At 55.4% G+C, this 26912-nt stretch overlaps 1 protein-coding gene across 2 annotated transcripts; it reads right to left on the reverse strand.

The window, feature by feature from the left end:
• Positions 1 to 1165: 1165 nt before the first annotated feature.
• On the reverse strand, positions 1166 to 26523 carry RASSF5 (Ras association domain family member 5). 2 transcript variants are annotated; one of them, XM_061454867.1, is made up of 6 exons: positions 26276 to 26523; positions 17529 to 17647; positions 3996 to 4109; positions 3290 to 3587; positions 2629 to 2744; positions 1166 to 1974 (listed from the first exon to the last, which is right to left on the reverse strand). In XM_061454867.1, exons 1-6 carry the CDS (start codon positions 26502 to 26504, stop codon positions 1822 to 1824), a joined length of 1029 nt encoding a protein of 342 aa, XP_061310851.1. In that variant the 5' UTR covers positions 26505 to 26523; the 3' UTR covers positions 1166 to 1821. The 2 variants fall into 2 exon arrangements, with proteins under 2 accessions (XP_061310851.1, XP_061310852.1); XM_061454868.1 differs by lacking the exons at positions 17529 to 17647; positions 26276 to 26523 and adding an exon at positions 13537 to 14387.
• Positions 26524 to 26912: the final 389 nt, after the last annotated feature.

Genomic DNA, 26912 nt, shown 5'->3' on the forward strand with positions numbered 1-26912 from the left:
CAAATCCAAGGGGAAACAAAATAGAATCCCAAGCAGTCACCTTCAAGAAAGAAACAAAACGGTTCCTCATCCCTCTGCGGACAGCAGCAGCCTCACCACAACAGTACTTTGGGATCAGAGGGGGACAGACTGACAAGGCCTCTCAAAAGCCCCTTCCAGCTTCCTCCTTAGCCCAAATGCAAACATTTTACACTTAAGGGGGGGAAAAAAAAAGGCACTGAGGTAAATTTTGGACTCTTCCATATGGTCTCTGCGGTCACCGTTACCCAATAACCTGTTGCCTCCCTTCCCATGTCAGGTGGGATCACTGCAGCCTACAGCGAGCTCGCAGGGACACTTGCTTATCAAGCCAACACAAAACCCTTTCACATGCTCCGCCTGTATTATTGTCCCTTTTCTCTTTACACTTTGTGGTGTAAACCAAGGGAAGGCTGACCCTGGCTGCGAGCAGCATGCCCAGTACAAAGCACCGAGCAGAGTAAACACAGGAACCATCCTCTGACCAGCATCCCCACAGCCTTCCTTGCCCTGCAGACACAGCATCAGTAAGACCAGGGGCTCTGGTTGGAGTTATGGCATTAACTGATGCTCCAGCTCAAGGATCTTTGTGAAGTGCGTGGGTCAGAGATGGTGGGAGCCCTGAGAAAGGGAGAGAGACATTTGCTGTCCTCTCCTAGCTCCACGTAGAGAGCAGAACCTGGGCATGCAGGCAGAGCACCAGTTGCACGTGGGGAGGGAAGGAAGGAGGACAGCACATGTAGAGAGCAGCACAGGGAAGGAGAGGCTGGTGTGTCATGGACAGGAGTAGTGGGAAAGCAGCACAAGGAGGATCAGTGGGATAAAGCATATCAGAGGTGGGCAGAAAGCATCTGAGGCTACTCTTACTCTTCCTGGTGCGAAGGCTCCTGGTGCCACCTCCACACCCTGGCCCTGGTTGGAGCTCCTCTCCCTCGGTGCCAGACCTGTTCATCAGTTTGATTTATGAAAGGGGTTAGGTTTGACTTTTCCTGGGTTGCTCTGGTGGATGTGTATTGCTAAACGTTCAGTACTGACCCATCAGCCTCAACCATCATCTTTATACCTTCCAAACAGAATGTCTTCAGTTATAGGTCCCAATTCCTACAGGGTAGAAAACTGGTTAAAAACCAGCCAACTTAACGTGAGCATCAGGGGGATGTGCTTTCAGTCACATCTGTTTTCACAACTGGAAGTTAAATAGAATCAAAACAGATGACTTTTCCCTAGAATTAAGATCACCAAGTTTCACTAATGTGTACTAACAACTCTTTGGGTGTTGCAGCTGCCTTGGGCTCAGAACTTGGCATTTCCCTGCTTCTCTCAGCCCTGAACATGCCCATAAACAGCCTTGGTTATGGCTGCAACACCCACATGGTTTGGTGCAACCACCTCCTGCTTCCTGTGCTCTACTTATGAAACCAGAACTCAGCCACGTGGGCACACGCAGTGAGCTCAGCACCTCCACACGAGGACACGCAAGTCACTGAGAGGAGCGTTAACAGCAAGCGTGACCCTGCTCAAGACATCAGCCAGTAGGTGTTCCTGCTGGGTTGCAACACGGAGCATCTTCCACGGAGCTCCTCTGACGGTGTTTGGTTGGTTGAGCAGCATGGTTTGAAAACAGGCTCCCCGTTCTCTGGCCCTGGGAGAAGAGCTTTCAGAAGGAGAAAATGCAATATGTTCACTTGAAGGACTTCAGGAGAGGATGAAGAGGGAGGGTGACTACTATAAGGTGTCCTGAGAAGTGTCTTTTCATTTTAAAAGTACTATCTAGCTTAGTCTGATCCCAGTGCTTCCAAAGGGTTATCCAGGCTTCCCTTTGGCTTCTTTCAAGGTCTGTTGCAGTCTCTGTTTAAACTTCTCATACTTCCTTTGCACTTGCTGGATTTTGTCCTTTTCTTCTTTGTCCAGTATCATCAAGAAGTTCTGAAGCTCTGGGATGGAGAACGCGTCCCACTGCAAAACCAGCAGAAACAGAGGGGAAGTAAGCACACATCACTCACCTCATTGATTTTGTGGGGTTATTTTCCCCTCTAAATTAGTGGAGAAGAACAATAAAAGACATTTAAACATGTTAAACGTGGTCTCCAGATGATGACTGGGATTGCTTAACAAATACTGCTCAGCACTGCCATGGGAAGCAGCATTCCTGCAGCATCTACACGACTGCAACCAAAAACTGACTGTGAATTTAGCACCAGGGCGTCCCTGGCTTCTACTTGAATCAGTGGATTACTTCTAACAGCATTTAGCTAATCTGATTTGTGAGGATTAACTCCAGGGTGGCGTTGCTTGGTTCTGTAACCAGATTAGGGGTTGGCCATCAAAGCTGGCTCAGCATTTTCACAGCTCAAGTTTCAGGTTTGTTTTAATATTAAGCTAATTTAGGAGCAAGAAATCACCAAAATCTATCAATATTCTTATTTTCAATGAAGGTCCAAGCAGTCCACTCAGCTGGTAAATTAAGTTTGGAGGAAAGAAGCTGATATCACCCTCAGTAGTTCAGAAAGCAAAGCCCATAATGCACATCCCAGCCCTGCGATGCTGCCACGTTCTCCACAACACAGTTAGCGTGCATGTAAGAGCCAAGGGAAAGAGTCACCAACGTACCTCGACTTCCCCTGTTTCGTTTTCCTTCAGCACAAAACTGAGCACATCTGTGTCAGGACCCGCCAGGAGCCGGAGGTACAGGGGGTACTCGGTGAGAGGCAGCTTCTGGAAGAGCACTGCAAGGGGACAGCAGACATCCGCAGTGAGACCTGGGCTGCCAGGCCAGGGGAAAGCTCAGGAGGTCAATGGGAGCATCTAAAAGTGGTTCGTGTTGCTCAGGGTCAAAGGGGAAGTAGCTGAGTCTCTAACATGGATCCGGAATGATCCTTGTGAGGTCTTAGGTGGCTTCAGCCGCCTTCTGAAAACTGAGTTCTCCATTCGCATGGACCTGTGTAGGTCCAGCCATCTGTTCATGGTTAAAGCCATTCCCCTTGGCCTGTCCCTACATCCAGGTTCCTCTCCAGGTTCCCTGCAGCCCCTTCAGGCACTGGAGCTGCTCTCAGGTCTCCCCTTCAGGAGCCTTCTCTTCTCCAGGCTGCCCCAGCCCAGCTCTCTCAGCCTGGCTCCAGAGCAGAGCTGCTCCAGCTCTCGCAGCAGCTCTGTGGCCCTCACTCAAGCAGGTCACTTCATCTGCCTGCCTGACACACCAAGCCCTGTGAGAAGCCTTCAGGTGTGTCCCTGGACCCAATGGGCCGCAGGGAAGCTCAGAGCATGGACTCACCTTGCCCGTCCTTCCGCATCTCCTTGAACAGTGCAAACTTCTGGGGGTTATCCACCACCATGAACTTCTTGAGGAGCCCCTGGATCACCTCGCTCACCGTGGTCGTGCTGCTGATGTGCAGCTGCTTGATGGCATCCAGCGGCAGGTAGAAGGAGGTTCTCTTGTCCGTCATGTCGGCCAGGTTCACCTCCTTGAGGGCATCGTAGATGGACTGGGGCCGGATCCCCGCCGGCACCGTCACAGGGCGCCGCAGCTTCAGATGCACTTTAATGAATCCCGTGTATGTCCCATCGTCGTTCTGAAGCAAAGGAGAAGGGGGTCAGGCTCCTGGAAGTCTTTCCAGTCCTTCCTAACACCTACAAGGGGCTTTCAGGTCTATAGAGCTGTGGGTGACTGCAGGACCTCGGTCCTGCTGGGACTTGGAGGGTTTCTTATTAATCACATCAGAAGTAACCCATCATTTCGGGTTAGTCACTATTGATTTTGTCCTGCTCCTTCCCCTCTGTACTGACTCAGCCCTTCCTTGTGTCTTATTTAAAACCAAGGCTGATACAAGTCAGTTATGGAAACCATTACATGTCATTTGCACTTAAGTGAGGATTTGAAGCCTCGGGGCAGATCTCTACCCTCACATTCAGCAGGATCTCCCAGCTGTATTCCTCGTGTTTTATTCCCTGCTTATTGGTGAACAGAGCCCAGTACGTACCAGCTTCATCAACAGGCAGTTTGTAACTTTTGCATTGTACTTCTCAATCCTCTGCTTGATCTCCTGGATGGTCGGAGGCTCGGGTTTTTCTTCTTCTACTGTTTGTGTTACATTCTGAAACCAGAACAGACAGGCTTTAGCTGTAATGTGTGCTGGATAACTGCATTCTCAGGACCCCGAGCTCACCCCAGCAGTGTGATGGCAGAGATGGTCCATACAGCCAAGAGGCTTCGTGTGCAGGATGCCACATCTCTGCCCCAAACCACCTCTATGCACCAGTAACAAGCAGTGGAAGGTAACACAAAACCCACCAGAGGCACAGAGCAGTAAATGCGTCCCAGCGCAACCCAGGGCAAAGAATCCAGCCTCTAAAACCTGCTTTCAAAAAGCCACCTCCACCTGCTGAGCTTCTTGCAAGGAAATATCCCATAATAGTCACATCCTATTTCTAGCATTCATGACTTTGCCTACCCAAGCCAGGCAGCCCCTTCGAAACACATGTGCTTCCAGCAGGCTCACCCGGGCAGAGCCTGAAGCTAAATCTGCTGATCACTCCTCACTGCTCTTATCCCAAGCTGTGGGATTACAGCTCAGAGCAGCGGAATCACACCAGGTGGTACAATGACTAATAAACCAGTCACTGCAGACCCGTTCAGTGGCTGCCCATGCGTGGGGCTTTGCTGGGGGCGGCGGGCACTGCTGCTTGCCCAGGATTTAGGGAATATCCTTTTGGAAGGCAAAGCAACAAACGGGCTTTACCTGCAGGTCACACATGGGAACGTCGCCAATGAATGATGGGAGAACACAATCCCATTGCAGCTCCCGGGAGATTCCCAAATGCAAGTCAGGGTTTCGAGTGTTCAAGGAGAGAGGCAATGGATGGCTTTGCAGGAGGCGGGTGGCACGTCGGGTTTGCAGTGAGGCTGCTTTCCTCCAGGGACGCAGAGGCAGAGCAGGAGGTGTTGGGGGAGCCTGAAGGAGGCTCTGATGAGGCACCAGGAACACGCATTTGCAGATGGTTTCTCTGTAGCAGCCTTGAGCCATGCTCCCACCTCCCCTGTGCCCAAGGATCATGGCACTGGCTGCAGGGGCTCATGGACACCCTAGAAACGGAGCACCAGGATGTGATCCCTCCCCAAGGCACCCAGTGAAGTGCTTCACGGAGCAAGGCAAGGAGGAGAGGGAAACCCAGAGCACAAAGCTGAAGCTACTGAGCCACAGCCATGCCCCCGGCAGACATGCAGCGAGCGGGACACCCCCCTGCATCCCATCCGCATCCCCTGTGGATGCATCAAGCTCCAAAGAGGTACCTCAGACAAAAGCACCCACTCGCCTCCAGTGTCCATCTAGAACAGTCTGCACTGACAGAGCTACAGGAGCATTAACAGCAGAGTTACTGCTCCTGTGCCTGTGGGATGGAAGCAAGGACCTATGTAACCCTGCACTGCCTGTCTCTGTGAGGACACACAGCTGAGGAGCATCCCCACAAGGTACCAGCCCAGAGATAAGGATCACATCAACCCATGGTGCCAGACACCAACCAGCAGCAACACTTCCAGCACCCAAGCAGCCTCGATGACTTTATAGCCACAAGACCATTGGAAACTCCCTGCACGAGGCTCCTCTTGTGCTTCAAGGTCTGACACTGCTGGGTTACCCAAAGCCTTTCAATGGGGTCTCCTCCAAAGCACAGCCTGCAGCATCCCAAATCCAGACCTGCTGCAACAAGCCTGTATGTGTCCTGGGCTGTGCTCAGCAGGCTGGATTCCATAGCTCACCCCCTTCCCTGGAGACAGGCTGTAAATACATTCTGCCTGAAACCACGAGCAGCAAGCCCATATTTTATGCGGGCTCACTCAGGAGTTAGCATTAGTGAGAGCAAGAAGCGTGAAGGGATGCGCTATCGAGGCTGGTGAGGCTGAGAATGCAAACTGTAACCTCTAAGACAGGAAAGAAAAGGGGAAAAAGAACCTTGGGAGCAACGCTGCTCTATTGCCAAGCAGCCCCACAGCACACAAGGATGCAGCAAGCTGTAAATAAGCCAGGATTGCCCAAGGCTACCCATGATATTTCTTTTAGGAGGATAATCAAGCACAGGACAAGCTGGAATCCTGGTTGCAATCTGCAGGACAGCTACAGCCTGGGGGTCGAGAGCCCCAGATTCATTGAAGTGAGTCCCAAGTGAGAGCTCACAGCTTCTGCTTGAGAGTGACAAACAGCACGAGACCTCTCGGAACGCTGACCTGGCGCAGCATGGACATGGTATGAGAGACAGCTCCTGGTTCAGGGCCTTAAACCTGGAGAGGGGCTTTGGACAAGGGCCTGTAGGGACAGGATGAGGGGAATGGCTTTAACCTGCCCGAGGGGAGACTGAGATGAGCTCTGGGGCAGAAGCTCTTCCCTATGAGGGTGCTGAGGCGCTGGCACAGGGTGAGGAGAGAAGAATTGAAGACAATGAAAACCTTCCCTTTCAGGGAAGGGAGGACGCGCACTCGGAAACCCTCCACTTCCTCACATCACCCATTTCACAGTGCTGGAGCCTGGCACCCACCAGGGCTGCCCCAGAGTCACCCAGTGAGGCAGCACTGGGTGCAGCCCTCCTGCATGCACAGACCTTTATCTGCAGGGGTAAGACACGCTGGGCGTGCTCACTGCCCGTCACCATGGCACACACACAACCCGGTGCCCACCAGCATCCATCCAGACACGCACCATGAAAGCCTGTCCCTGTCACTGCGATTTGCTTCTCCCCAACAGGGCAAGTCCCTCCCCTCTTGTGATGTTTCCAGCTTAGGAAAGCAGCGTGTGCCAGCAATTAAGAGCTTTTGGAGCAGCTCGTGCGCTGATGCCACCCGGTTTCCATGGAGGATGCACGGCGCATCCAGAGCCGCGGCAGCCAGGAGCGGAGCCGGTCCCTGGGGCTCCAGCAGGCACAAGACAGATGTTAATTGCTTCATGCTCTGGGGAACAGTAATCACTCACGGCTCTGGGACGCCTGGCTCAGGAATGTGGTGCTGGTGGCACCACGTCAGAGCTCTCACACCGTGCCCCATCCCTGGCGGTGTTCAAGGCCAGCTTGGACGCAGTCTTGGATGACACAGCTCAGTGTGCGGTGTCCCTTCTGGAAGCAGCCAGCAGCTGGGATATACCCTGTCAGGAGGGCGCTTTGCCCCTTTCACCTCCTGCCCCAGCAGCACTGGGGAATGCAGGAGACAGCTCGGTTCCCACTTACAAATCACTGCTTTCCTCTGCCCATCCTGCAGCTTCTTCATGCTCAGACCCTCATCGTGGAAAGCACATTAGGAAAGAGCCCCTAATTTCCTTATTTACCACATTGATTTGTTTGGGACTAACCCAGACGGGAGCCAAAGCATCCATAGACCCCATAGACCGCATCGCTCCAGCACCCGCTGCCCATCCAGCATAACCCAGCACTTCCACCACACCGAGCCTTCATCTGCAGCTGGAAGAGCCAACACCCCGACGGCGGAATTGCCCTAAGGAAACGGGACTCCAGCCCTTGGCCGTCACAACCGAAATGCTCACGCAGGCGCAGCTGTGGGTAACAAGTTGTTCTCTCCTTCCACATGCAACTGTAATTGAAAAGGAAACCCTGCATTATGACAATTGGGCAAACGCAGGGTTTAGCAGCCACGATGCGTTCTCTAAGGGTCATTTTACAAGTCATCTTCCGCCCAGCATGGAATTAATTTGCTTTATTAAGCTCCCGGCGTCAGTGGCAGATGGTGTAACAGTTCCCACTGCAGCACAATCTAAGGTGTGCAGAGAAAACCAATCTGCACTGGCAAACAAGAGCAGTGTCCCTGCGTGGGGCTCTGTGACCTGCAGGAGTTAAGGCTGCACCTCCGAAACAGCAGGTTGTGTGGATAGCATAACCCAGCACGGGACACCCCAGCCCCTCGTCCCTCACATCGGTTGTGGTGCAGAAACCCAGGCAGAAGTTAGCACTTCTCACAGTAGCAATGCCTAAGGCCAGTTCTTAGCAGTGCTTTGGTTTTAACAGGCAAACTGCAATGTGCTGGGAGAGTTAACCTGGACCAGCGGCGCGACAGAACAGCGCCAGAGCAAAGCAGCTCTTCCCTTCCACCCCAGGGGTGGCACGGGAGCAACTCCACCACAAGACTCTGCCAGCTCCCCTTCCTCTGGCACCCTCACACCCGAGGGACAAGAAGCCTGTAATCCTTTATGTCTTTTACAGCCCCAAACCCAGCTGGGGGCAGGGCCCAGACCAGCCCAGGGAAGGGAAGTGCTGCTCTTTCCACCGTGTACGATTAAATCAGCTACTTCTTGCTCTCCACTGTACCCAGAGCTCTGGTTTTGCAAAGCTGCTGCTGCAGAACGCGCAATTCTGTCTGAAGGAAGAAAAACAGAAGCTTTTAACCATAAACCGTTGCCACATTTCCTGTTGCACCGGGGCAGGATGAAACAAGCTGTTAACAAAACAACAGCCCCATAGCTCTGCCTGCGCCTGAGCCCGGGCAGTCACTGCTGGACCTGCGGCTCTCCTGGCTGGAAGCAGGGAAGAGCAGCACCAGCCGCACCACGACGCCTGTGCCTGCAAAACCAGCGCATTCCCATCGCCTCCATCGCGCCATCCTCACGTGCAACTGGAAGTGAAGGGATGGCAAGCCTGGAGCTGCCAACTTGCTCCCACTCACACTGCACGGCCACGGATGCTGGAGGTGACCCACCACGCTCAGCTCAGCACACAAGGAGTTTACCCGCGCCTATGAGGCTGCCGTAACATAACCTGCAGCCAGCCGTGGCCTGCAGGGAGATGTGGGCATCCCGGGGCTGCACAGCACCAAGCCCGGGCATCACCGAGTGGTGAACCTGCCTGGCTTGTGGCTGCCCCATCGCTGGCAGTGCTCAAGGCCAGCTTGGACACAGGGGCTTGGAGCAAGCTGCTCCAGTGGAAGGGGTCCCTGCCCGTGGCAGGGGTTGGAGCTGGAGGAGCTTTGAGGTCCCTTCCAGCCCAAACCATTCCATGATTCCATGCATCCTCCCACACCCATCACAGCCTGCGGCAGACGCGCTCCCCTTCCATAGCCTACAGGATTCCTTGCTTGCAAGAAATAGCAGTTGTAAGGAATGGCTCGAGCCCCATCTGGCACTTGGGCTAATGCTTGGCAGGACAAAGGCTGCCCAGAACAAGCACCCTGAGAGGAGCAGGCAGCCGTGACGCTCAGCGCCCATCACCTGGAGCTCAGCCACAGCCCCTTGGCCACCCCAGCCTCTGCTTTGCAACCTACTACTCATCTAATGAGCCGTGAGCTGTGACATACTTATGGGGGAGGTAAAAACCCCATGGGCCATCCTGATTATGGTGACATCCTCTCAAAAGAAAGCCAAGAAAGGCAACAGACACAATCCCTGTTGAGCTGAAGAGCATCCTTCCTACAGCCTCTCCCCTTGCAGGAGGCAGCCCCCAGCCTACAAACCTTTTCAAAGCAAGCAAATCTGCACCATTCCAGACCTCTGCATTGGGAACAACAGCTCCAGGCAGGACCTGGGCGCTTCCTGATGCCGTTGCAAGAGGGGATGATGCCCTCTTCCCATGGCTCCCCATCCCACCTCAGCCCCGCTCGGTACCAAGGAGCCGGTGTGTGGTTGTGGCCTGGATACACAGCTCAGTGGCTTTGCTAGCCACAAAACCAGCCATGGAAAGGCACTATAGGAGAAAGACTGAGCCTGCACTTCCAGAGGACACTCCTTGGAGCAAGGGCCACTTCCCTGCAGCCACGACCCAGACACTATCCCTGTGCCCTCGCTCCCAGCCGGTTTTCCTCAGCAGCTATTTAGCTAATGAGTTTGAATAGCAGAGTGGTGGAGATGGATTTGGCCCAACACCACCACGTTCTTGGCAATGACTGTCTTATCTAGAGGCAGGAGTGGCCAAGCCCTCCCTGGTGTGCTCGGGCACAGGTCCATCACCATTTACATCAGCAGCACTGCCACAGCTCGCATTCCCCAAGCTCTCCCTTTGGCTCCTCTGTTCATTCTGCAGGGGTATTCCAAGGACCAATTCTGAAGGGAAGAGGTCATCAATCCTCAACTCCTCTGCTTATTAAGGAAAGATTTGGTGTAAAACATCAGAAATCAAAGCCTGGAAGCGCTGCTGGCCAGGGAGCTGTCATGGAGAGGAGCATCATCAGCTCACACCCTGCGACCACTGTCACAGCACAGCACAGAGGACTGGAGCGAAATGTGAATGCTTCAGATCTGAGCCAGACACGTCACAACTGCCAGCTCAGAACTGGCAGAAGGGATGGGGCAGCCCCATCACAGTCACCAGGGAGCTGGGACATCTCTGCTCTTGCACAGCTCTCCATCACTGCCAAACACCTCCCTCTTCACCACGCACTCCCACTGTTCACAGCACTATATAGGGAAAGGCTCGAGTGCTCAAGCAAGGAGAGGGGAAGAATTATACAACAGATCTGGAGGAAAAGCCACCAAAAAAACCAACCAAGCATCAAAAAAACCCAATGTATTTCACTCCCTTTGAGAAATTCAAATGAGATGCTGAGGTTTACTTTGGGGTTCAGAGGAAAAGGCAGAAGACAGAGGGGCAGCACCTCTCTGGAGGAGGGGGAAGGATCCTCACTGCATTTCAGAGAGGTTAGAGGCAAGTGAGGGTGGGCTCAGTGTTTTGATTGCCATGGAGATCTTACTTGGAAACCGTTCTTCCTGCCACAGCAGCAGCAATGAGAGCTGTGTGGGTCCTCCCAGGAAGCTCCATCCGAACGGGGTCAGGGCTGGGCAGGACCCCACTGGGCCACAGCCACTGCCTGGGTGTGTGAGACCCTGGAGGCTGGGTGGATCAGAGGGATCCTCAGGAGCAGCAACGGGGAACCCATCACAGGAGCAGGAAAAGCCTCCTTTTCCCTCCCCAGGAGTGGTGCCCCATGGCCACCGCCCGTGCATCCCACCACTAAGAGCTCCATGCCCTGGACCCCTAAACTCGTCAGCCCACGCCTGGATCCCATTCCAGGCAATTCAGGTGCGTTCTGTGCCTCTTGTGTTTTCTATTCTTGGACAGAAACTTGCCCCTTCCCCTCTCTAAGCCGGCCACTGATGCAGGGCTCCTAAGAGCAACCCTGCAGAGCTTTAGGCCATCAGGCTTCAGGCAGAAGCCACCGATCAGAAGAGTCACAGGCAAGAGATCCCTGGTGATGGGGTCACATCTGAGATCTAAACCAGTTCTTTGCTAAGAGAGGATGATTTGCAGTGATGGTTCTGATAACCAAAGGAATCACAATATTCCTAGAAAGAGGCTCTTCAGGCTGTTCTGGGTATTTAGATTAGGTTAATACAGCTATTTCAGTCAGAAAAATCGTTTCTCTAATCACAGTGCTCAAATTCCATTCTACTGTTTGAAATGGCAGTCCCCCCCTACCCCACACCCAGCATATTTCCTCCACAGAGACTGTTTCATGGGTCTTTTAAGACATGCATCCCTACGTTATCCGTATTTAGCTTATTCCTGCCCAGCGCAGGGCTGGTGACTGCCCTCACTGTGCATCCTGGCCTCGGGAATCGTTCCTGGGCAGCTAAGGATGGACAAACGCTGCCTTTCCCAAGAAGGTTAATGCACTTTTGGGTCTGAGCTCATGTCTTCTGCCCGTGGCCAGGAGCGGATGCAGTACCTGGCAGGGCAAAGCAGTGCTGTTGCCGTACACTGCTCTTGCAGTGGTGGGAACCATAGAACCCCAGCCTGGTTTGGGTTGAAGGGACCTTAAAGCTCCTCCAGCTCCAACCCCTGCCACGGGCAGGGACCCCTTCCACTGGAGCAGCTTGCTCCAAGCCCCTGTGTCCAACCTGGCCTTGAGCACTGCCAGGGATGGGGCAGCCACAGCTTCTCTGGGCACCCTGTGCCAGCGCCTCCCTAGGCTGCTCCCCAGGCACACGCTCTCCTTGCTGCCCTCCTCACACCATCCAGCCCAGCCCCACCAGAGCACCTCCACCCCCTCATCCTCCTCCTGCCACGCTCCAGGGCCAGCTCCATCCAGGACCTGCAGCACCACAAAGCCCCCGCAGACCCCTTCCACCAAGGCCTGAGGATGGTTTCCACCTCTCGCTGGAGACACGCAGGAATCCACCTCCGCACACAGTCCCGTTACACAACACCATTGGGTCGAGCAGCACATTCTCTGTGTGGGGGTTTCTTTTGCATGCACAGAAACCATTTACTCCCTGTAATACCAACCCCCCCCAGGCTTCATCTCCTCCAGCAGCCCTGAGCTCTGCACCACATCCAAGCAAGGAGCTGGGTGAAAGGGGCTGGAATATCCCTCTGTGAGGGAGCGCTGCTGAGCATGAATGGGATCAGGATGATCTCAAAAGGTAGCTGAGGATCTGCAGTGCCCTGGCTTGAGAAGAACAGTGTTAAACCAGCATGGGGTGCAGCACCTACTGCACACTAACACCATCATCTTCTGCATCTCCTCCACGAATGAATCATCAAATGACATTTAAAAACCAGCAGTACGTGTCGGTTAATCATAGCGAGAGGGAGCTGCTGCCTAACAGGGAATATCCCACATTGAATTCAAATTGCCAACGGATGGAAACTCTCAGCCCCACCGTGGGGAACAGCTCAGGTCATGGGGAGAGCCCTGAGGATCACACCCTGCACAGAGCTGAACCCCAAAGCATCTGCTGGGGGTGGCAGCTCAGCAGCCTCATGCAGACACAGCAGAGCCTGGAGTCAGTGCTGGTGGGCTGCAGGGGAATCTCTAGGTGAAGGAGCTGCTCCCCGGGCCAGATCTCATGGCTCGGTACCGCAGGGCTCCTGTTCCTGAGTGAAACCCCCACTTCCGCTGCTCAGCGCCTTTTGTGCCTTCTCCTTTTATGCTCAGTTCTAGCTGGGGCCCCGAAGTTTCCGACGGGGATGTTTGGTTGCTTTTGGTTTGTTTTTAATAACCACTGAAAACCCAGGGAGCAGCCTCCTCAGTTTGTCTGCTACAGAAATCCCGTCCCAGGCTGAGACACAGACCAGCCAAGCGCTCTCTCCTTCTCCAAGGCACGTACACATGCACCCGAGCACCCAGCAAAGGGCCGGATTCATCATTCCATTGCTAAGTTCACAGATTCATTTACTCCTGTAACTTTCCCATCTCACAGGGCCAATTTCCACCGATGCTGCGCATTTTGTGAGGCCAACCCACAGGTCCCTGGCCGGAAGCCGGACCCGTGGATGTGAGCTCACAGGGCTGCTGCCTGCCCCCCGCTAGCTGGAAACACATATTTGGAGTCACAAAATCCACTGTGGACCCCCTGGGAAGGGAAAACCGGGCATGCAAAAGGTTGAGACATGGCTGAGATAAACCTGCAGCAGCGCAGACCCCCCTGCATGGGAGCAGGGACCCTGCAAGAGGCACTTAGAGCCCTTCTCCCCACCAGCAGCACTGCCCTGACTCGAGCTGCAAGCTAATTTTGGCAGCACCTGCAGCCAAACGTGCAGGAGCACCAACAGCCACAACCCCCCCCCCTTCCTCACTAGTTCCTAAGCCGTTACCTTGGCAGGGACCTTGCTCGGTGTGCTCCGGAAGAAAGAGGTTTTTGCTGTGAAAAAGCAATCCTCGAGGTCCTCATCCAAGCTGCAGTACCCGCTGCTCATGCTGCTGCCGATGGTCATCGAAGCCCGGCAGAGGCGAGAGGCCGAGCACACCCGGGGCTCACCGGGGGGCTGCTGACCATCGGCGGTCCCCGCTCCGGCTCCCGCACCAGCAGGGACCCGGCTCTCACATCCTCCGCTCGCCGGCGCTTATCTGCAGTAGCTGCTCCTGCTCATCCTCGGGAGCCAGCGGAGCTGTTTCTCTTTAACAGGCAGCCGCGCTGGGTAACCCTTCCCTCTCCCCCTGCACCCGCCTCCCTGCGCAGCATGGAAGGGGCAGAGCTGAGTTTGCTCCCGCTCTCGGCCCCGGGAGCTCCCGCTCTGGTCCCCCGGGGCGCTCACTCAGGCACCCAGCATCACCTCCCCTTCCTGCGCTCGCCCCGCAGCCCGGCCACTTCCTCTCGCAGGATCGGTCACCCCGCTGCTGCACGCTGGGGATGAGGAGCTGGGTTTGGCCGCGGGCACGGCCCGGCCCCTGGGTGCCCCCAGCTCCTCCTTTGATACCCAGCGCACATCGCCACGCAGGCTGGCTCCGTGCTCCTTCCCTGTTAGCGCATCCTCGAGAGCTGCGCTGCATCTGCTGCCTTAGGGAAGCAAGTCCAGGCTGGACTTCGGCTGCTGAAGGGTGATGGGGAAGGGAAGACCCTCCTTGGGGTTCCAGGAGCCCCGGGTCGTCACGCTGTGGGAGGGCGGTGGGTTCCTCTCCGCTCTGCGGCTCATTTTGGAGCAGCAGGAGTGATTTCAGCAGTGCTGACACCCGGCTGAGGCAGCGTCTACTGCAGCCCAGGAGAAAGCAGCTCAGCTTCAGGTCCTGTCTGCACGAAGCACTTGCTCCAGGCTGATTAAGATGCTGTGTTGTCCTTGGAAAGAGCCTCAGAGCAATAGCATTATCCCTGCTTCCCTCTGCCCCCATGCACGGACCCATACCCAGAGCCAGCTCCTCCATCCCACTCTCCCAGCTCCTCCATCCCACTCACACCCTGCATTTTACCCAGCAGCTTTTAAAGCAGCTCTGACCTTCCTTCTTGGTGAAGATCACAGCTCTCTCTGGCGCCAGGCAGGAGCAGGGCGCTGCTCCTATCATCCTCCCTTGGTCGGGGCTCTGCATCCATAGGGATGCAGCACATCCCGGCATGGGCTCTCCCCACCCCTATTCATGAGCAGGTTGAGGGGGGTAAAGGAAAGCCTGACACCCTGTGTTCAAAAGGACTCTGCTTAGGTAATGTATTAATGTACACACCGACAGCTCTCCACCAGACTTCAGAAAAGGAAGAGGGAACAAGGCGTGAGAGCATCGTGCCACTGAGTGAATCCATCCTATGTAACCTTAGGGCAGCTTCCAGTACCTAAAGGGGCCAACAAGAAAGCTGGAGAGGGCCTTTGGACAGGGGCCTGTAGGGACAGGCCAAGGGGAATGGCTTTAACCTGCCAGAGGGGAGACTGAGAGGAGCTCTGAGGCAGAAGCTCTTCTGCCTTGAACACTTCCAGGGATGGGGCAGCCACAGTTTCTCTGGGAAAACACCAAGGCTTTCATACCCTTCCATCTGTATCTGCTTGCTGAAGGACTTGCTACAAGGCTGTGACAGCTCCCTACCCCATCACCAGCAGCATCCCATGAATACAAACCAGGATGTCAACGTAAAGACTGGCGGGAGGATGCAACATCTGCATCTTAAAGAGGAAGGCAAGGATCCAAATGGCAAATAAATAAGCCCTCCTCTTAGCAGCACATGTGCTCCTGAGGTGGCACACACCTCCTCGGCTTCACAGACTCTATTTAGGAGAGAAAGAGGCTTAAATTGAGCATTGCCACACAAGAAGAGAGTGAGCACTGGGCTGGTGAATGGCACAGGCACTGAAGCCTCAGCCCAGAGCATTTCACAATGGAAATGAGCTGCAGGCAGCTTTGCAGTGCCCCACGAGAAGCTGGATGCACTCACACTGATGGGTTTATCCAAAGAGCCCTCACTCTTCCATTGCAATCCACCTGCCTGGGAGATCAGAGCCATAAAAAACCGAACAAATAAATCCCAAAGTGATTTGGCCCCATTGGTTCAGCAGCAGCTCCCATTAATGCCTGGCCAGCTCTACCAAAACCAGGGACCAAACTGGTGCTGCCAAGACCAGTGGAGGCTTCTGTCAGCCTCAGCCTGGTCTGGATTTCACCCAGGGAGGCTAATCTGGGACCCAGATGTAATGTACTCTTAAGTACTTTGCTGGATCACAGCCCACATTATTAATGCCTGGTATTACATGTGAACAGTACTTAACTACATGATATTAAAGTAGCTGTTTCTCTGATGTTTCCAGTTTGCTTACAATTGATAACACTATTTAATGACTTCCAACTATGCCAGCTATTAATTTGAGTTTCTTGCATTTTCAGTGTGCAATCCCCTTCCCCACCACCAGCATATTCAGGCACCCTGGAATACGGACACTGTTTTCCATCCATCCATCCATCCATCCATCCATCCATCCATCCATCCATCCATCCATCCATCCCTGGCAGTGCTCAAGGCCAGGTTGGACACAGGGGCTTGGAGCAAGCTGCTCCAGTGGAAGGTGTCCCTGTCCGTGGCAGGGGCTGGAGCTGGAACCATTCCGTGGTTCTATGGAACTTGAGGATGTTTTTCCCTGATTATCCACTACCCCCAAACAAGGGGGGAGCTTTATCACAGTGATTCACCCTCAAACCAGCCCCCACACCTCCCAGACTCCCGGGCCCTGCAGCCATTCCTAGCACAGATAAGAGGACCCCAGAGAGCACTTTGCTGGGCAGGGGGGCTCAGAGCTGCAAGCCCTGCCCAGGGCCTCGCAATGGGTTTATGGATTTCTGTTTGTAACTGCAGGGACTTCTGTTTCCTTGGCACAAAATGCCTCCCCCTTCCCAGGGTCACACCAGAGACGTGGCAGTGATGAACTGCCCCGAGGCGCAGGCTCAGCGCTTGTTACCGGCACCATCAATAACCCGGCTCCGTTCTCGCTCTGAAGAAGAAACAAGCTCCTCTGATTCTCCGATACAATCCAGCTGTCCTCACGCTGCTGAGGGAAGCCCAGCGACATCAGGAGAGCTCAACACAGCTCTGGCTTCACACCCTTGTACAAATGCCTCCAGGCTCAGTGGAGAATCCATTCAGAGCCCCTTTGCGATGCACAACTCCAGATAAATCCCATCGGACTTCGGGTTAAATGGGACCTTGTTTCTGAGCAGCAACTGCTCAGTCACGTACCAGTGAGGCCAAGCTCTGCAGACCTCACAGCAAAGCACAGACAACAACCAAGCCCACCACAGAAACCCTGCGCCTTCCTTGACAGAGCACCCGTTTCCATTTCCTCTCAAGAGCATCAGCGTCCTCCACAAAGAGGAATATAAATGCACAGTTATAATGAAGGAGAGGATCCAGGTAAAAAAAGCAGCATATAGAAACTGAAAAGGCTCTTTGCAAGTCAAATCCACTGCAGGAGGGTTTCTAAGCAATGTTTCAAGCTTCCAGCATTGTCTTACATCTCAACCTGTGCAGCATCATACAGCTGTTCTGGCAGGTACCCACATTGGGATACAGGCCTCTGCAGCATCACATGGGACCCTCGGTGGGGGTCAAGCAAACAGCTAAGGTGACTACACATCCCTAATACACACTGAAGTGCCTTGATCCCCTGGGATAGCTGAAATTCCTAAACCAAGGTTATCAAGCTCCTTGTAAAATCCAGGCAGGGCAGAGGCACAAGATGTCCAAGGACATGGGCCAGTGATCCGGGAGCGCTGCGGAACCTCTCTGAGCAGACACCCCTCCTGCAAAGCCCGTCAGGAGCAAGAAGCCAGCTCTGAGAGGAGCTGCCAGCGGTCACCATGGGGCTGCTGACCCCCGTGGAGCCCCTTCCCCACGTACCTGGCTGCAGGGCGGCAGGAGGGTGCTCTCAGGTGAGAGCTGGCTCTGGCACGGGCTGGGCCGGCGGCAATCCAGCTGGATGAGGCCGAGGCATTCCTGGTGGCACGTGTACCTGCAGTCTGCATGGAGAGAAATGAGACAGTGAGGCCCTGGGACCTGCAACTGCCACCGAGGAGCAGTGGGGGAACCCCATGGAGGGACCAGGCTCCTGCATGGAGCAGACCGATGCTCGTGGGCACTGCTATGGTCAGAACTCCAGCCAGGCACATTCAGGCACATCTGGGGATGGAGGGAGGCACCAGAACACCTCATCCAGAGCAAAACCTCTCCCCATTTCTTGCTGCAATGCCACAGCACGGGCAGTGTTCCCTTCCCCTGGTCTGCTGGCACACTGAGACACACGACACAGAAGATGCTCAAGTCCCACCAAGCCATGGGGTACACCACTCCCCAGCAGTGGCTCCTGGAAATGGCACCCACACAGTGCTTGCAGCAAAAGCTCGGCTGCTTCGCAAGGAAAGGATGCTTCACCTCCCAGCATCAGACACGAGGCGTGAGACAGAAGTCAAACTGGTTTAGGTCTCTAAATGTGAACGCTTCAAGTGGCCGAGGTAGAGATCTGCCACCAGTCTGGCACAGACACGTCCAGGGCTGTGACCTCCCACCCCCAGCACACACACATTGCCCAGGCACGTACGTAGTGTGCTTTCTTTGGATGCTGACCCATCCTGTGAGGCATTAACTCCTTCAAGGTCGGAATGGCTCGGACCACTCTGCAGAGCCCAGGTTTAACCGCTTCAGTCACAGGCTCCTGCTCACCCCCAGCCCACAGCTGCATTTGGCACAGCCGGCCCCATCCACAGACCCAACAGGCACCACATGCTCATGGCTGCTGCTCCCAAGCCTTTCCCTCAAAGCTTGGACAACTCCAGACCCTCCTGACCAGAGCCAACAACCTCCGTCCGCTTTAACAGCCCTTGTACTTTTTAACCGCTGAACAAACAGCACGACATTTACCTTAAACACTACCCAAAATTCCAGAACCACGTCACCGACCTGAAAATAAATACATATCCTGAAACCAAGGCAAAAGAATTCACTGCACAGGACACGGGAGCGAGAGCCCTTTCCTGCCGCCCGCTCCAAGCCCCTTGTTTTCTAAAAACCTTCCCCTTTTCTTCCTTCAGCATTTGGGTCATTGGGTTTGAATATCTGGAGCTTGCAGGAAAGCAGAGGAACATCCCATATTTGAACTGAAAACAGTGATTTGTGCTCAGCTCTGCTGAACGCCCCAGAGTGAATGAGAGGAGCTGAGCCACTGCTGGGAGCTGGAGCCTGAGGGGGGAAACACTGATCTCCAGGGGAAACAGGGGAATCATTTATCATTTCACATTCATCTGGCATGAGCTGTCCATCATCCTCCCATTCCAAGGCAGTTGTCTCAAGGAAGCCTGAGGGGAAGCAGGGCCACTTGCCTCCTTTTTCCCTTTAATTAGAGATAAGCTGCACTGTTACATGGTAATTTCATGCGTGACCTTTTGAGCAACTGGAAGAGCTTTTAATGGGAGACACTCGCCAAGTCTTTGCTGGAGGTGCCAATATGAGGATGCTCCAGCTGTAGGTTCACCTGAGCACCTGGCACCAGCAGGAAGGCCCTTCTGCCTGCTTAGTGCAGGGTTTGGGCAGCAGCCTCCTGCTCCCAGGAGCTCATCCTGCCGGGCTGGGCTCGAGCATCTCCCCCCTGCATCCTGTTTCCAGCTCTGGAGCTGCAACAAACCTGGAGAGGGGCTTGGAACAAGGGCCTGTGGGGACAGGCCAAGGGGAATGGCTTTAACCTGCCCGAGGGGAGACTGAGATGAGCTCTTAGGCAGAAGCTCTTCCCTGTGAGGGTGCTGAGGTGCTGGCACAGGGTGCCCAGAGAAGCTGTGGCTGCCCCATCCCTGGCAGTGCTCAAGGCCAGGTTGGACACAGGGGCTTGGAGCAAGCTGCTCCAGTGGAAGGGCTCCCTGCCCGTGGCAGGGGCTGGAGCTGGATGTGCTTCAAGGTCCCTTCAACCCAAACCATTCTGTGATCTCAGAAGGGTGCTTGAAACCCGTAACGCAAACCACAGCAATGACAGCTCCCAAGCACACCTCCACATCAGCCCCATCATGGGCAGGCATTTCTTCACAGGATTAAAGCATGGCACGGCCTTAGTCACCGTCACCTATTAACAGCTCTAATCGCTCCGTATCCGGCCGGGAATGCTAAGTTTAGAAGCCCAGCACTGCTTTAGGCAGCAGCCACGTGATGGCTTTGCCAAGAGGAGCAGGACGCCTCCACTTCGCCTTTGAGATAATTTCCCTTGGAGCCCCCCAGGGCAACACTTGGAAACGGCATTTCTTTAACAGAAATAAGCCAGGAGCCAGATTTCAGACTGGGAAAACCTGGGGGGGGCAGCAGGAGTTTCCCTTTTCCCAGAGACAAAACTTCCTCCGGGGAATAAAGTTCGATAAAGTGAAACAGGGATGCCCACTGAAGCACCTAAATATAGGACAGCGGTCATCCTGCCCACTCCCACCCGCCAGATGCCACAGATGTTATGGGGCATCCTTCAGTGTGACCCACATACAGACCCCCGCTCTGTAGGAAAGGGAGACAAAAGGAGAAGGTGCTGCTCTATGGCAGAGGGCCAGCTCCTGGCCCCGGTGACAAGAGAGGCTCCAAGAACCTGATCCCAGCCAGGCTTTCACCTCAAGCAAAACCTCCCGTGTCCCAAAGCAACACAGGATGGGGGTCAATGGGAAACCAGGTACAGTTGCCCCCAGGTTTAGGATGGAAAAGGACTGAAGTGTCCCAGCACCTTCCCTGGGAGGCTCCTAAGCTCCAGTTTGTGGCCAAAGCTTGTGCTGGGCCCTGGTGAAAACACCCCTTGGGTTCCCCCTTCCCTGGGCTGCCAGCCCCGGCACACACGGGGCTGCAGAGGAGCGCTGGCAGAGGCCACACTCCAAAGGGGCCACCGAGACCCTCGTGTGATGTTGAAGTGAACCGTGAAGATGCAGCAGCTCCCTGAGAGCTCCAGTTCGTTACCGATCCCCCCTTGCATTAAGTGAATAACTTCATCGTAACCTCAAAAAGCGAATCACAAATGCACCCAACACCAACAAAGTGAAGGCAAACCCTCGGAAGCGTGACCCAGCTGCCATGGGAGTGCACAGCGTGGAGGAGCAGAGATTTCCTCCATTTCCCTCCGAACCCTGGAGGCCTCCAGCACCTCACACACCCCTTTAATGGTGAGGTTTGATTGTGCAACTTGTGCTGCTGACGACAGGCCTGGGCTCGGTGCCTCTGCCCTCGCCCAAAGGGACGTCACTGGGGTAACCTCAGGGACGCTGCAGGATGTGGTCCTGAGCATGGCGAGAGCTGGTGGTGCCTGCTGCTGCTGCCAGGGACAGGGCAGGACCTGCAGCATCACCACCAGCGTCAGCATCCACACAGACAAGGGGCATCGTTCCCCTGCAAAGCACTTCCTGACATCCCCCAGGGCAACGATCCCCCATCACTGGGGGTCTGAGCAGTTTTAGGGCTAAATGAGATGGTTTCAGTTTCACTTGCCTGAAAACAGTGGTTTAGGCTTCATCCGTCTGCAAACAGACACCCAAGGGTGTTCTCCTGTTTGTTCAGAGCAGCAAGACCCGCCTGGTGACCACCAACCCTGAGAGGGGTCCCTGCAGCACTGCAGGATCTGGAGAGCAAACCCAGGCGGATGCTTCCGAGCCGTTCTGTACCAAAAGGCACATTTTCCTTTCAAGTGGCCCTGGAGCCCCAAGCTGTGCCCACCACAGCACTCCTGTCACAGCGGGGCTGCAGAAGGAGCTGGGGCAGAAGCTGGAGCCACCGGTGCCTGTGCCAGGCAGGATCCCACGTGGATGCGCATCACCAGCCATGCCCTACAGCACAGACAGGGCAGCCCCGCAGGAACCCCCTGAGCACGCAGTGTACACCCAGCAAACACACCCCAACACGCAGACCTACCCCACCACCTACCTCTAACCAGCAAAACCTCCCTGCTCGGCCTCCTCAGCAGCCGGAGCCCCTCGGAGCAAGGCTTTGACTTGGGAAAATGCCGGAAGAGTTTGCGAATTCTCTTTGTCACAAGCCCAAAGCAAGCGGCTGCTCCCGCTTTTCCGTCCGTCATCCTCTGGGAGAGGAGGCTGAGGGCTTCCCAGGCGCGCAGAGCCCAGATGCATCACTGCAAGGTTACGTCTGCTTCCACAAGAGGCCTTTCCTCCCGCGGAGATAAACCACTGCCGTGGTCCATTTAGAACCTGCTGCCATTTGATGGGCTGATTTCTTTCTTTCTTTTTGAGCAATGAGGCAACACAGAGCTCGGAGCTTGTGCATCCCCCGGCCTGCCCTGTTAGCCGTGGAAAACTTTCTATTTCTGGGGCTTTTTGCTTGATAAGATAAAACACCCCAACGGAAGAGATTAGAGAGAGAAAGCGCAGGACCCAGCCGGACCGGGGGGCTCTTTTCAATCTCCTCTCCTCACTTTGCTGCTTTTCCCTTGCAGCCCTCTAAAATGTAAGGGAAAAAGTCCCCAGCGTTTAACCAAAGGTTAAAGGAACACACCGAGATGAACCATATTTATAATGCTGGGTTGAGCTCTGCACACAGATAGGTTTTCAGATCCACACTGCAGCCCGTTCACGGCATCTATCGGTTACAGCTACACCGGGTGTCAAATGATGGGGTGGGACATAAGCACCAGTTTAACAGCGCGGTTGAAATCTGCCACTTTGTACCCTCTACATCACAACCATCCCCTCTCTGGTCAGGACTCACAAACGGAGCAGTTTGCACCACACATCCTCGCTTTTACACAGGGAGTTAACAAAGAGGAAGTTTACCTAATCCTAAATATCACACCAAGCACCATAAGCAATGAGGTAACACAGGGGACTTCTTTATTCCCCCTTTGCTGTTCCAACACCTTGACAGCATCTCTTCAGCTGCACACATCCCTTCTTCCCACCAGACTCATCTAAACCTCCTGGGCCACAGATGATGCAGGAGGAGAAAAGGCAGCCCAAAATCTCACCTGCAAGGTGGGAGCTGGAGCCTCGGCTGGTGTCTCCCTCCATAAATCCTTCCTGGGGCACTGGAGTGCAGCAAGGAACATGATCCCCAAGACCAGGAGCTGTGGGCAGGGCCCTGGGGGAGCCTCAGCGGGCAGGATGCATCACCCTGTGCTCACCCAACCTCAGCAGCGCCCACCACCCCGACCTGCCCCAGTCACCCGGAGGCAGGAGCAGCCTCAGGAATCTGTCTGGACCAGCTAAATGGGATCAAAATGTGGAGTGCTGTGGGTCCCATGAGCTGTGAGCAATTACTGTTTACAGTGGCAAGACCAGAGGCACGACAGAGTCACATCAGAGAGGAGATAGAAACCCAGACAGCACCACTGGTGTGAGCAGAACCTCATCCCAGCAAGGCTGGGCTTGCTCAAGAGGTCATTATCTTAAGTATTATCTTAAGCAAATGAGGAGCAGGGATGTTACAGCTGAAGTCTGCTCTACAAACGAGCAAGAGAAATGTTGAGTGTTTAACCAACTTCCTCCTTAAGGAAATAGCTCCTGATTCAGCGCAGCGCTTGAGCGTGGAATTAACTGCTCTAAGAGATAAGGGTGCCTTCAGACCAGCGTAAGCCCAGATAGATGCTGAAGCTCTTCACTGAACCATGGCCATGTCACAACATCTACAGACCAAAATCTGACATCAGGTACAACTGCATCTGCCACCGAGACCATCGAGGCGGTGCTTCACAACCAGCCTTCCCAGCAGGGAAGCACAGAGCTGCAGTGATTTCCTTGGGAAGAAGCCCCAGCTTCCTCAAGGCCAGGCTGGACTTGGAGCAAGCTGCTCTATGGAAGGGGTCCCTGCCCGTGGAGCTGGAGGAGCTTTAAGGTCCCTTCAACCCACTGTGTGAAGCTGCAGCTCCTCTGCTGTCCCCGCTGCTCCAAAGTGAAACAAACCCCGCTGAAGGCTTTGAAGCTGCTTCAGTCACCACCGCATCCAGCTCCTGCGCCCTGCCCACCAGAACAAACACTAAGGCAGCGCAGCAGGGATGTGCCACCCCAGCCTGCCCGCCCGGCCCCTTCCCAGCCTCTTGCATCGGGAACGGCTGCCGGCAGCAGGACACGTTCCACTCCTCCATGAGATCACTCCTTCAGCGTTCGCTCAGGCCTTGGAAGGTGCCAGCAGCACAAAGCACGTGCATCAGCTAGGAGGTGTTCAAGGCAGCTATAATGGCACAGTGACTCCTCAAGCCCAATTACATTCACGTTGGGACTGAGAACAAGTGGCTTTAACCAATGCCAGCAGCACGGCCAACTTCTGCATCAGCCTCCAATGCCATCGTACACAGGACACCGCACCCACGGCACGGGCAGGAAGGGACACAGACCAGCTTGGGAGGGAGGAGGGATAAATCCCACCTTCCCATGCCACTGAGGATGACCAGATCCGATGTCAATGGAAACAGGCCAGAAGTGCACAACCCAAAACTTGAGGCTGCGAGTCAACAGCAAACAAGTGGTAGCTTCACCAAGGGAGGATCACAACCCCCATCTGCAGCTTTCAGGCAGTTTTAAAGGGATGCACTGTTGGGATCACAGGGAATGCAGAGGATGCTAACAGCAGCTCCACTGAAGTTCCCCCCCCCACGCTTCCCACTGCCTGGTTGTCTGGGGAGTTTTAGGGACGGAACTACTCCCACACTCTGAACTATTCTCCTCTAAAGCGAAAAGGGAAATAGAGTTATTTCAGATTTGTTTCAATATAACCATGGAAAAAATCCAGAGGAGAAGTCCCTCAAAACAACTATTTATAGTACCTGCAACACCACAGAACTCTGCGAGTTATTACCTCAGACCCAGTAGCTCAAACTGCACACGAGCCCTGTGACCACCCTGAAGGATGGCTGGAGAAAGTCTCTTTTGCTTCACATAAACCCAGGCTGTGTCTTTCAGCACATTGATCCATGCATTGCTCCAGTGAATACACTGACTCTTACCAGGTTTTGAGGGAGTTCATAAGGAAAAAGGGAGAAAGAGCAGTTTGACACCAGCATTTACATCACCTTCTTTGGTTGGAGAAGAGAAGGCTCTGGGAAGACCTTGTAACAGTCTTCCATTACCTAAAGGGGAACGAGAAGAAACCTGGAGAGGGGCTTTGGACAAGGGCCTGTGCAGACAGGCCAAGGGGAATGGCTTTAACCTGCCAGAGGGGAGACTGAGATGAGCTCTTAGGCAGAAGCTCTTCCCTGTGAGGGTGCTGAGGCGCTGGCACAGGGTGCCCAGAGAAGCTGTGGCTGCCCCATCCCTGGCAGTGCTCAAGGCCAGGTTGGACACAGGGGCTTGGAGCAAGCTGCTCCAGTGGAAGGGGTCCCTGCCCGTGGCAGGGGTTGGAGCTGGAGGAGCTTTAAGGTCCCATCAACCCAAACCAGTGTGATTCTAATAACACCACATGGATAAACCTGCCAGCCCCGGTGTGTCCCCATGCCACGTTGTGCTGGCTGCATGGTGATGCTGGGGCCACATTTAATTAACAACAATCAGTGCTGAAACCTTAATGCGAGGCAGCAGGGCCATATGGTGCTCCTGCCTCTCCCAATTGCCCTTCATTTCCAAACGGCACCAGGAGGCACATGGAGGAGCCCTGCTCACACCACGCTGTGCAAACCACCACTAGAAACACTGAATTGATTCATGAGCTAAGGAAAGCCAAGCGTAAGAACCACAAGGGGCTGGGCAAGGCACTGATTGCCCTGGTGAGGCTGGTGTTACAGCACACGGCATCATCCCCCGAGCAAACCTGCAACTGAGCAATGAAGCCTCCTCTGGAGCTGCTGGCCGGGCAGACAACCCAAAACCCCGGGGCAGGACGCGGCTCACTCCTTGCCCCAAATAACCACGAGCACCCAGCGCCAGCACTGTCAGCAGCGAGCACACGCTACCAGGTTCTCTGTGACACAGGTCCTGCCCCAGCACACCACGGCCTCCTCGCTTCACCACCAATGACTGATGCAGGTCACACCTTGCCAAGGGCCCTGCAGAGACCCACGGCCCCAGAGCATGAGCACAGGACCCCGTTCAGCCCCTCCGTGTCCTCTCCCACGCGATGGAAGGATTAATCTCTCTTGCAGAACACAAGCATGTGGCCAATGTGAGCGCATGCATCTTGGTGAATCCCACCGGCGTGAGTACTCTTACCCCATGGTTTGGGCAAGGCAAGGCGTGTAACAAATTTCCTGCTTCTACAGGAATTTACACCTCACCGTACAGCTTCGCAAACGCAAATTCCTCCTGCTCACCGAGACCTGCTGCTGCCAGCCTCGCCTTGGACGTGATACTCTCCCATTTCCTGCCAAAACTTCATTTCCCGAGCCCACCCCGCATCAATTCACCTCGGCCGGGGTCCGTGGTCCCTTTGCGGGAGGCTCCGGGCAGATCCCTTCATCCAGGGGGACGGGGATCCCCCCCCAGGATCCCGGTGCGGGGGAGCCCTTCCCTGCAGGTCCCTGCAGCGGGGCTTTGGGGACCCGGGGCAAAGCGGGGCGGGGGGAAAGAGCGGGTCCAGCGCTGCCGCTGCGGGAGGAAGAGCCCGGGCAGGGTGCGGGTAGGGGCTGCAGTGCGGGGGGAAGCGGGGAGGGCAGGGGTGCAGGCAGGGTGCGGGCAGGGTGCGGGCAGGGCGCGGGCAGCACTCACATTCGCAGCGCAGGGCTCGCTCCCGCACCGCCTCCCCGCACAGGTCGCACCATCCGCGGCGCGGGGGCCGAGGGGCGAAGCGGTGTCCGCGGCCGCGCTCCGCCGGCTCCCGCGGTGCCGCGAAGATGCTCCGCACGTCGGGGAGCAGCCGCGGGGCTCCGCTGCGCCGCCGCAGCCGCCGCCGAACCGCCCTGGCCCCGCCGGGGCTCCCCGGGGACCGGCCGCCCATCACCGTGCGGGGCCGGGCGGCAGCCGGAGCATGGAAGCGGGCGCGCAGGGAGGGAGGGAGGGAGGGAGGGAGAGCGGGCGGGGGCACGGCCCCGGGACCGGCCACGCCACGGGAACGCAGCGCAGGCGCCTGGGACCGGCCCGGGGGGAGGAGACAAGGCTGGGCACTGGGGACGGGGACCGGGACCGGCCCTGCTGGGGGACCCCGCCAGTGGAGACCCCCTAAAACATGGAGACCCCGCCCCATGGAGCCCATCGCTGCTGCCATCCCCTTCACCCCCATGACACCTTTCCCGTGGCATTCCCCTCCCCGCAATTCCCACCCCCGTGGGAATCCCCGCCCTTCCAGGGACCTCTCCCCACAAGGATCCCCCCTCTCCGTACCCAGGGCAGTGCGCACATCGCCGCC

This window comes from Pezoporus flaviventris, unplaced genomic scaffold (assembly GCF_033815535.1).
Source record: "Pezoporus flaviventris isolate CSIRO_AGI_PZ_B2104156 unplaced genomic scaffold, CSIRO_AGI_Pfla_v1 ptg000017l, whole genome shotgun sequence".
Taxonomy (NCBI): domain Eukaryota; kingdom Metazoa; phylum Chordata; class Aves; order Psittaciformes; family Psittacidae; genus Pezoporus; species Pezoporus flaviventris.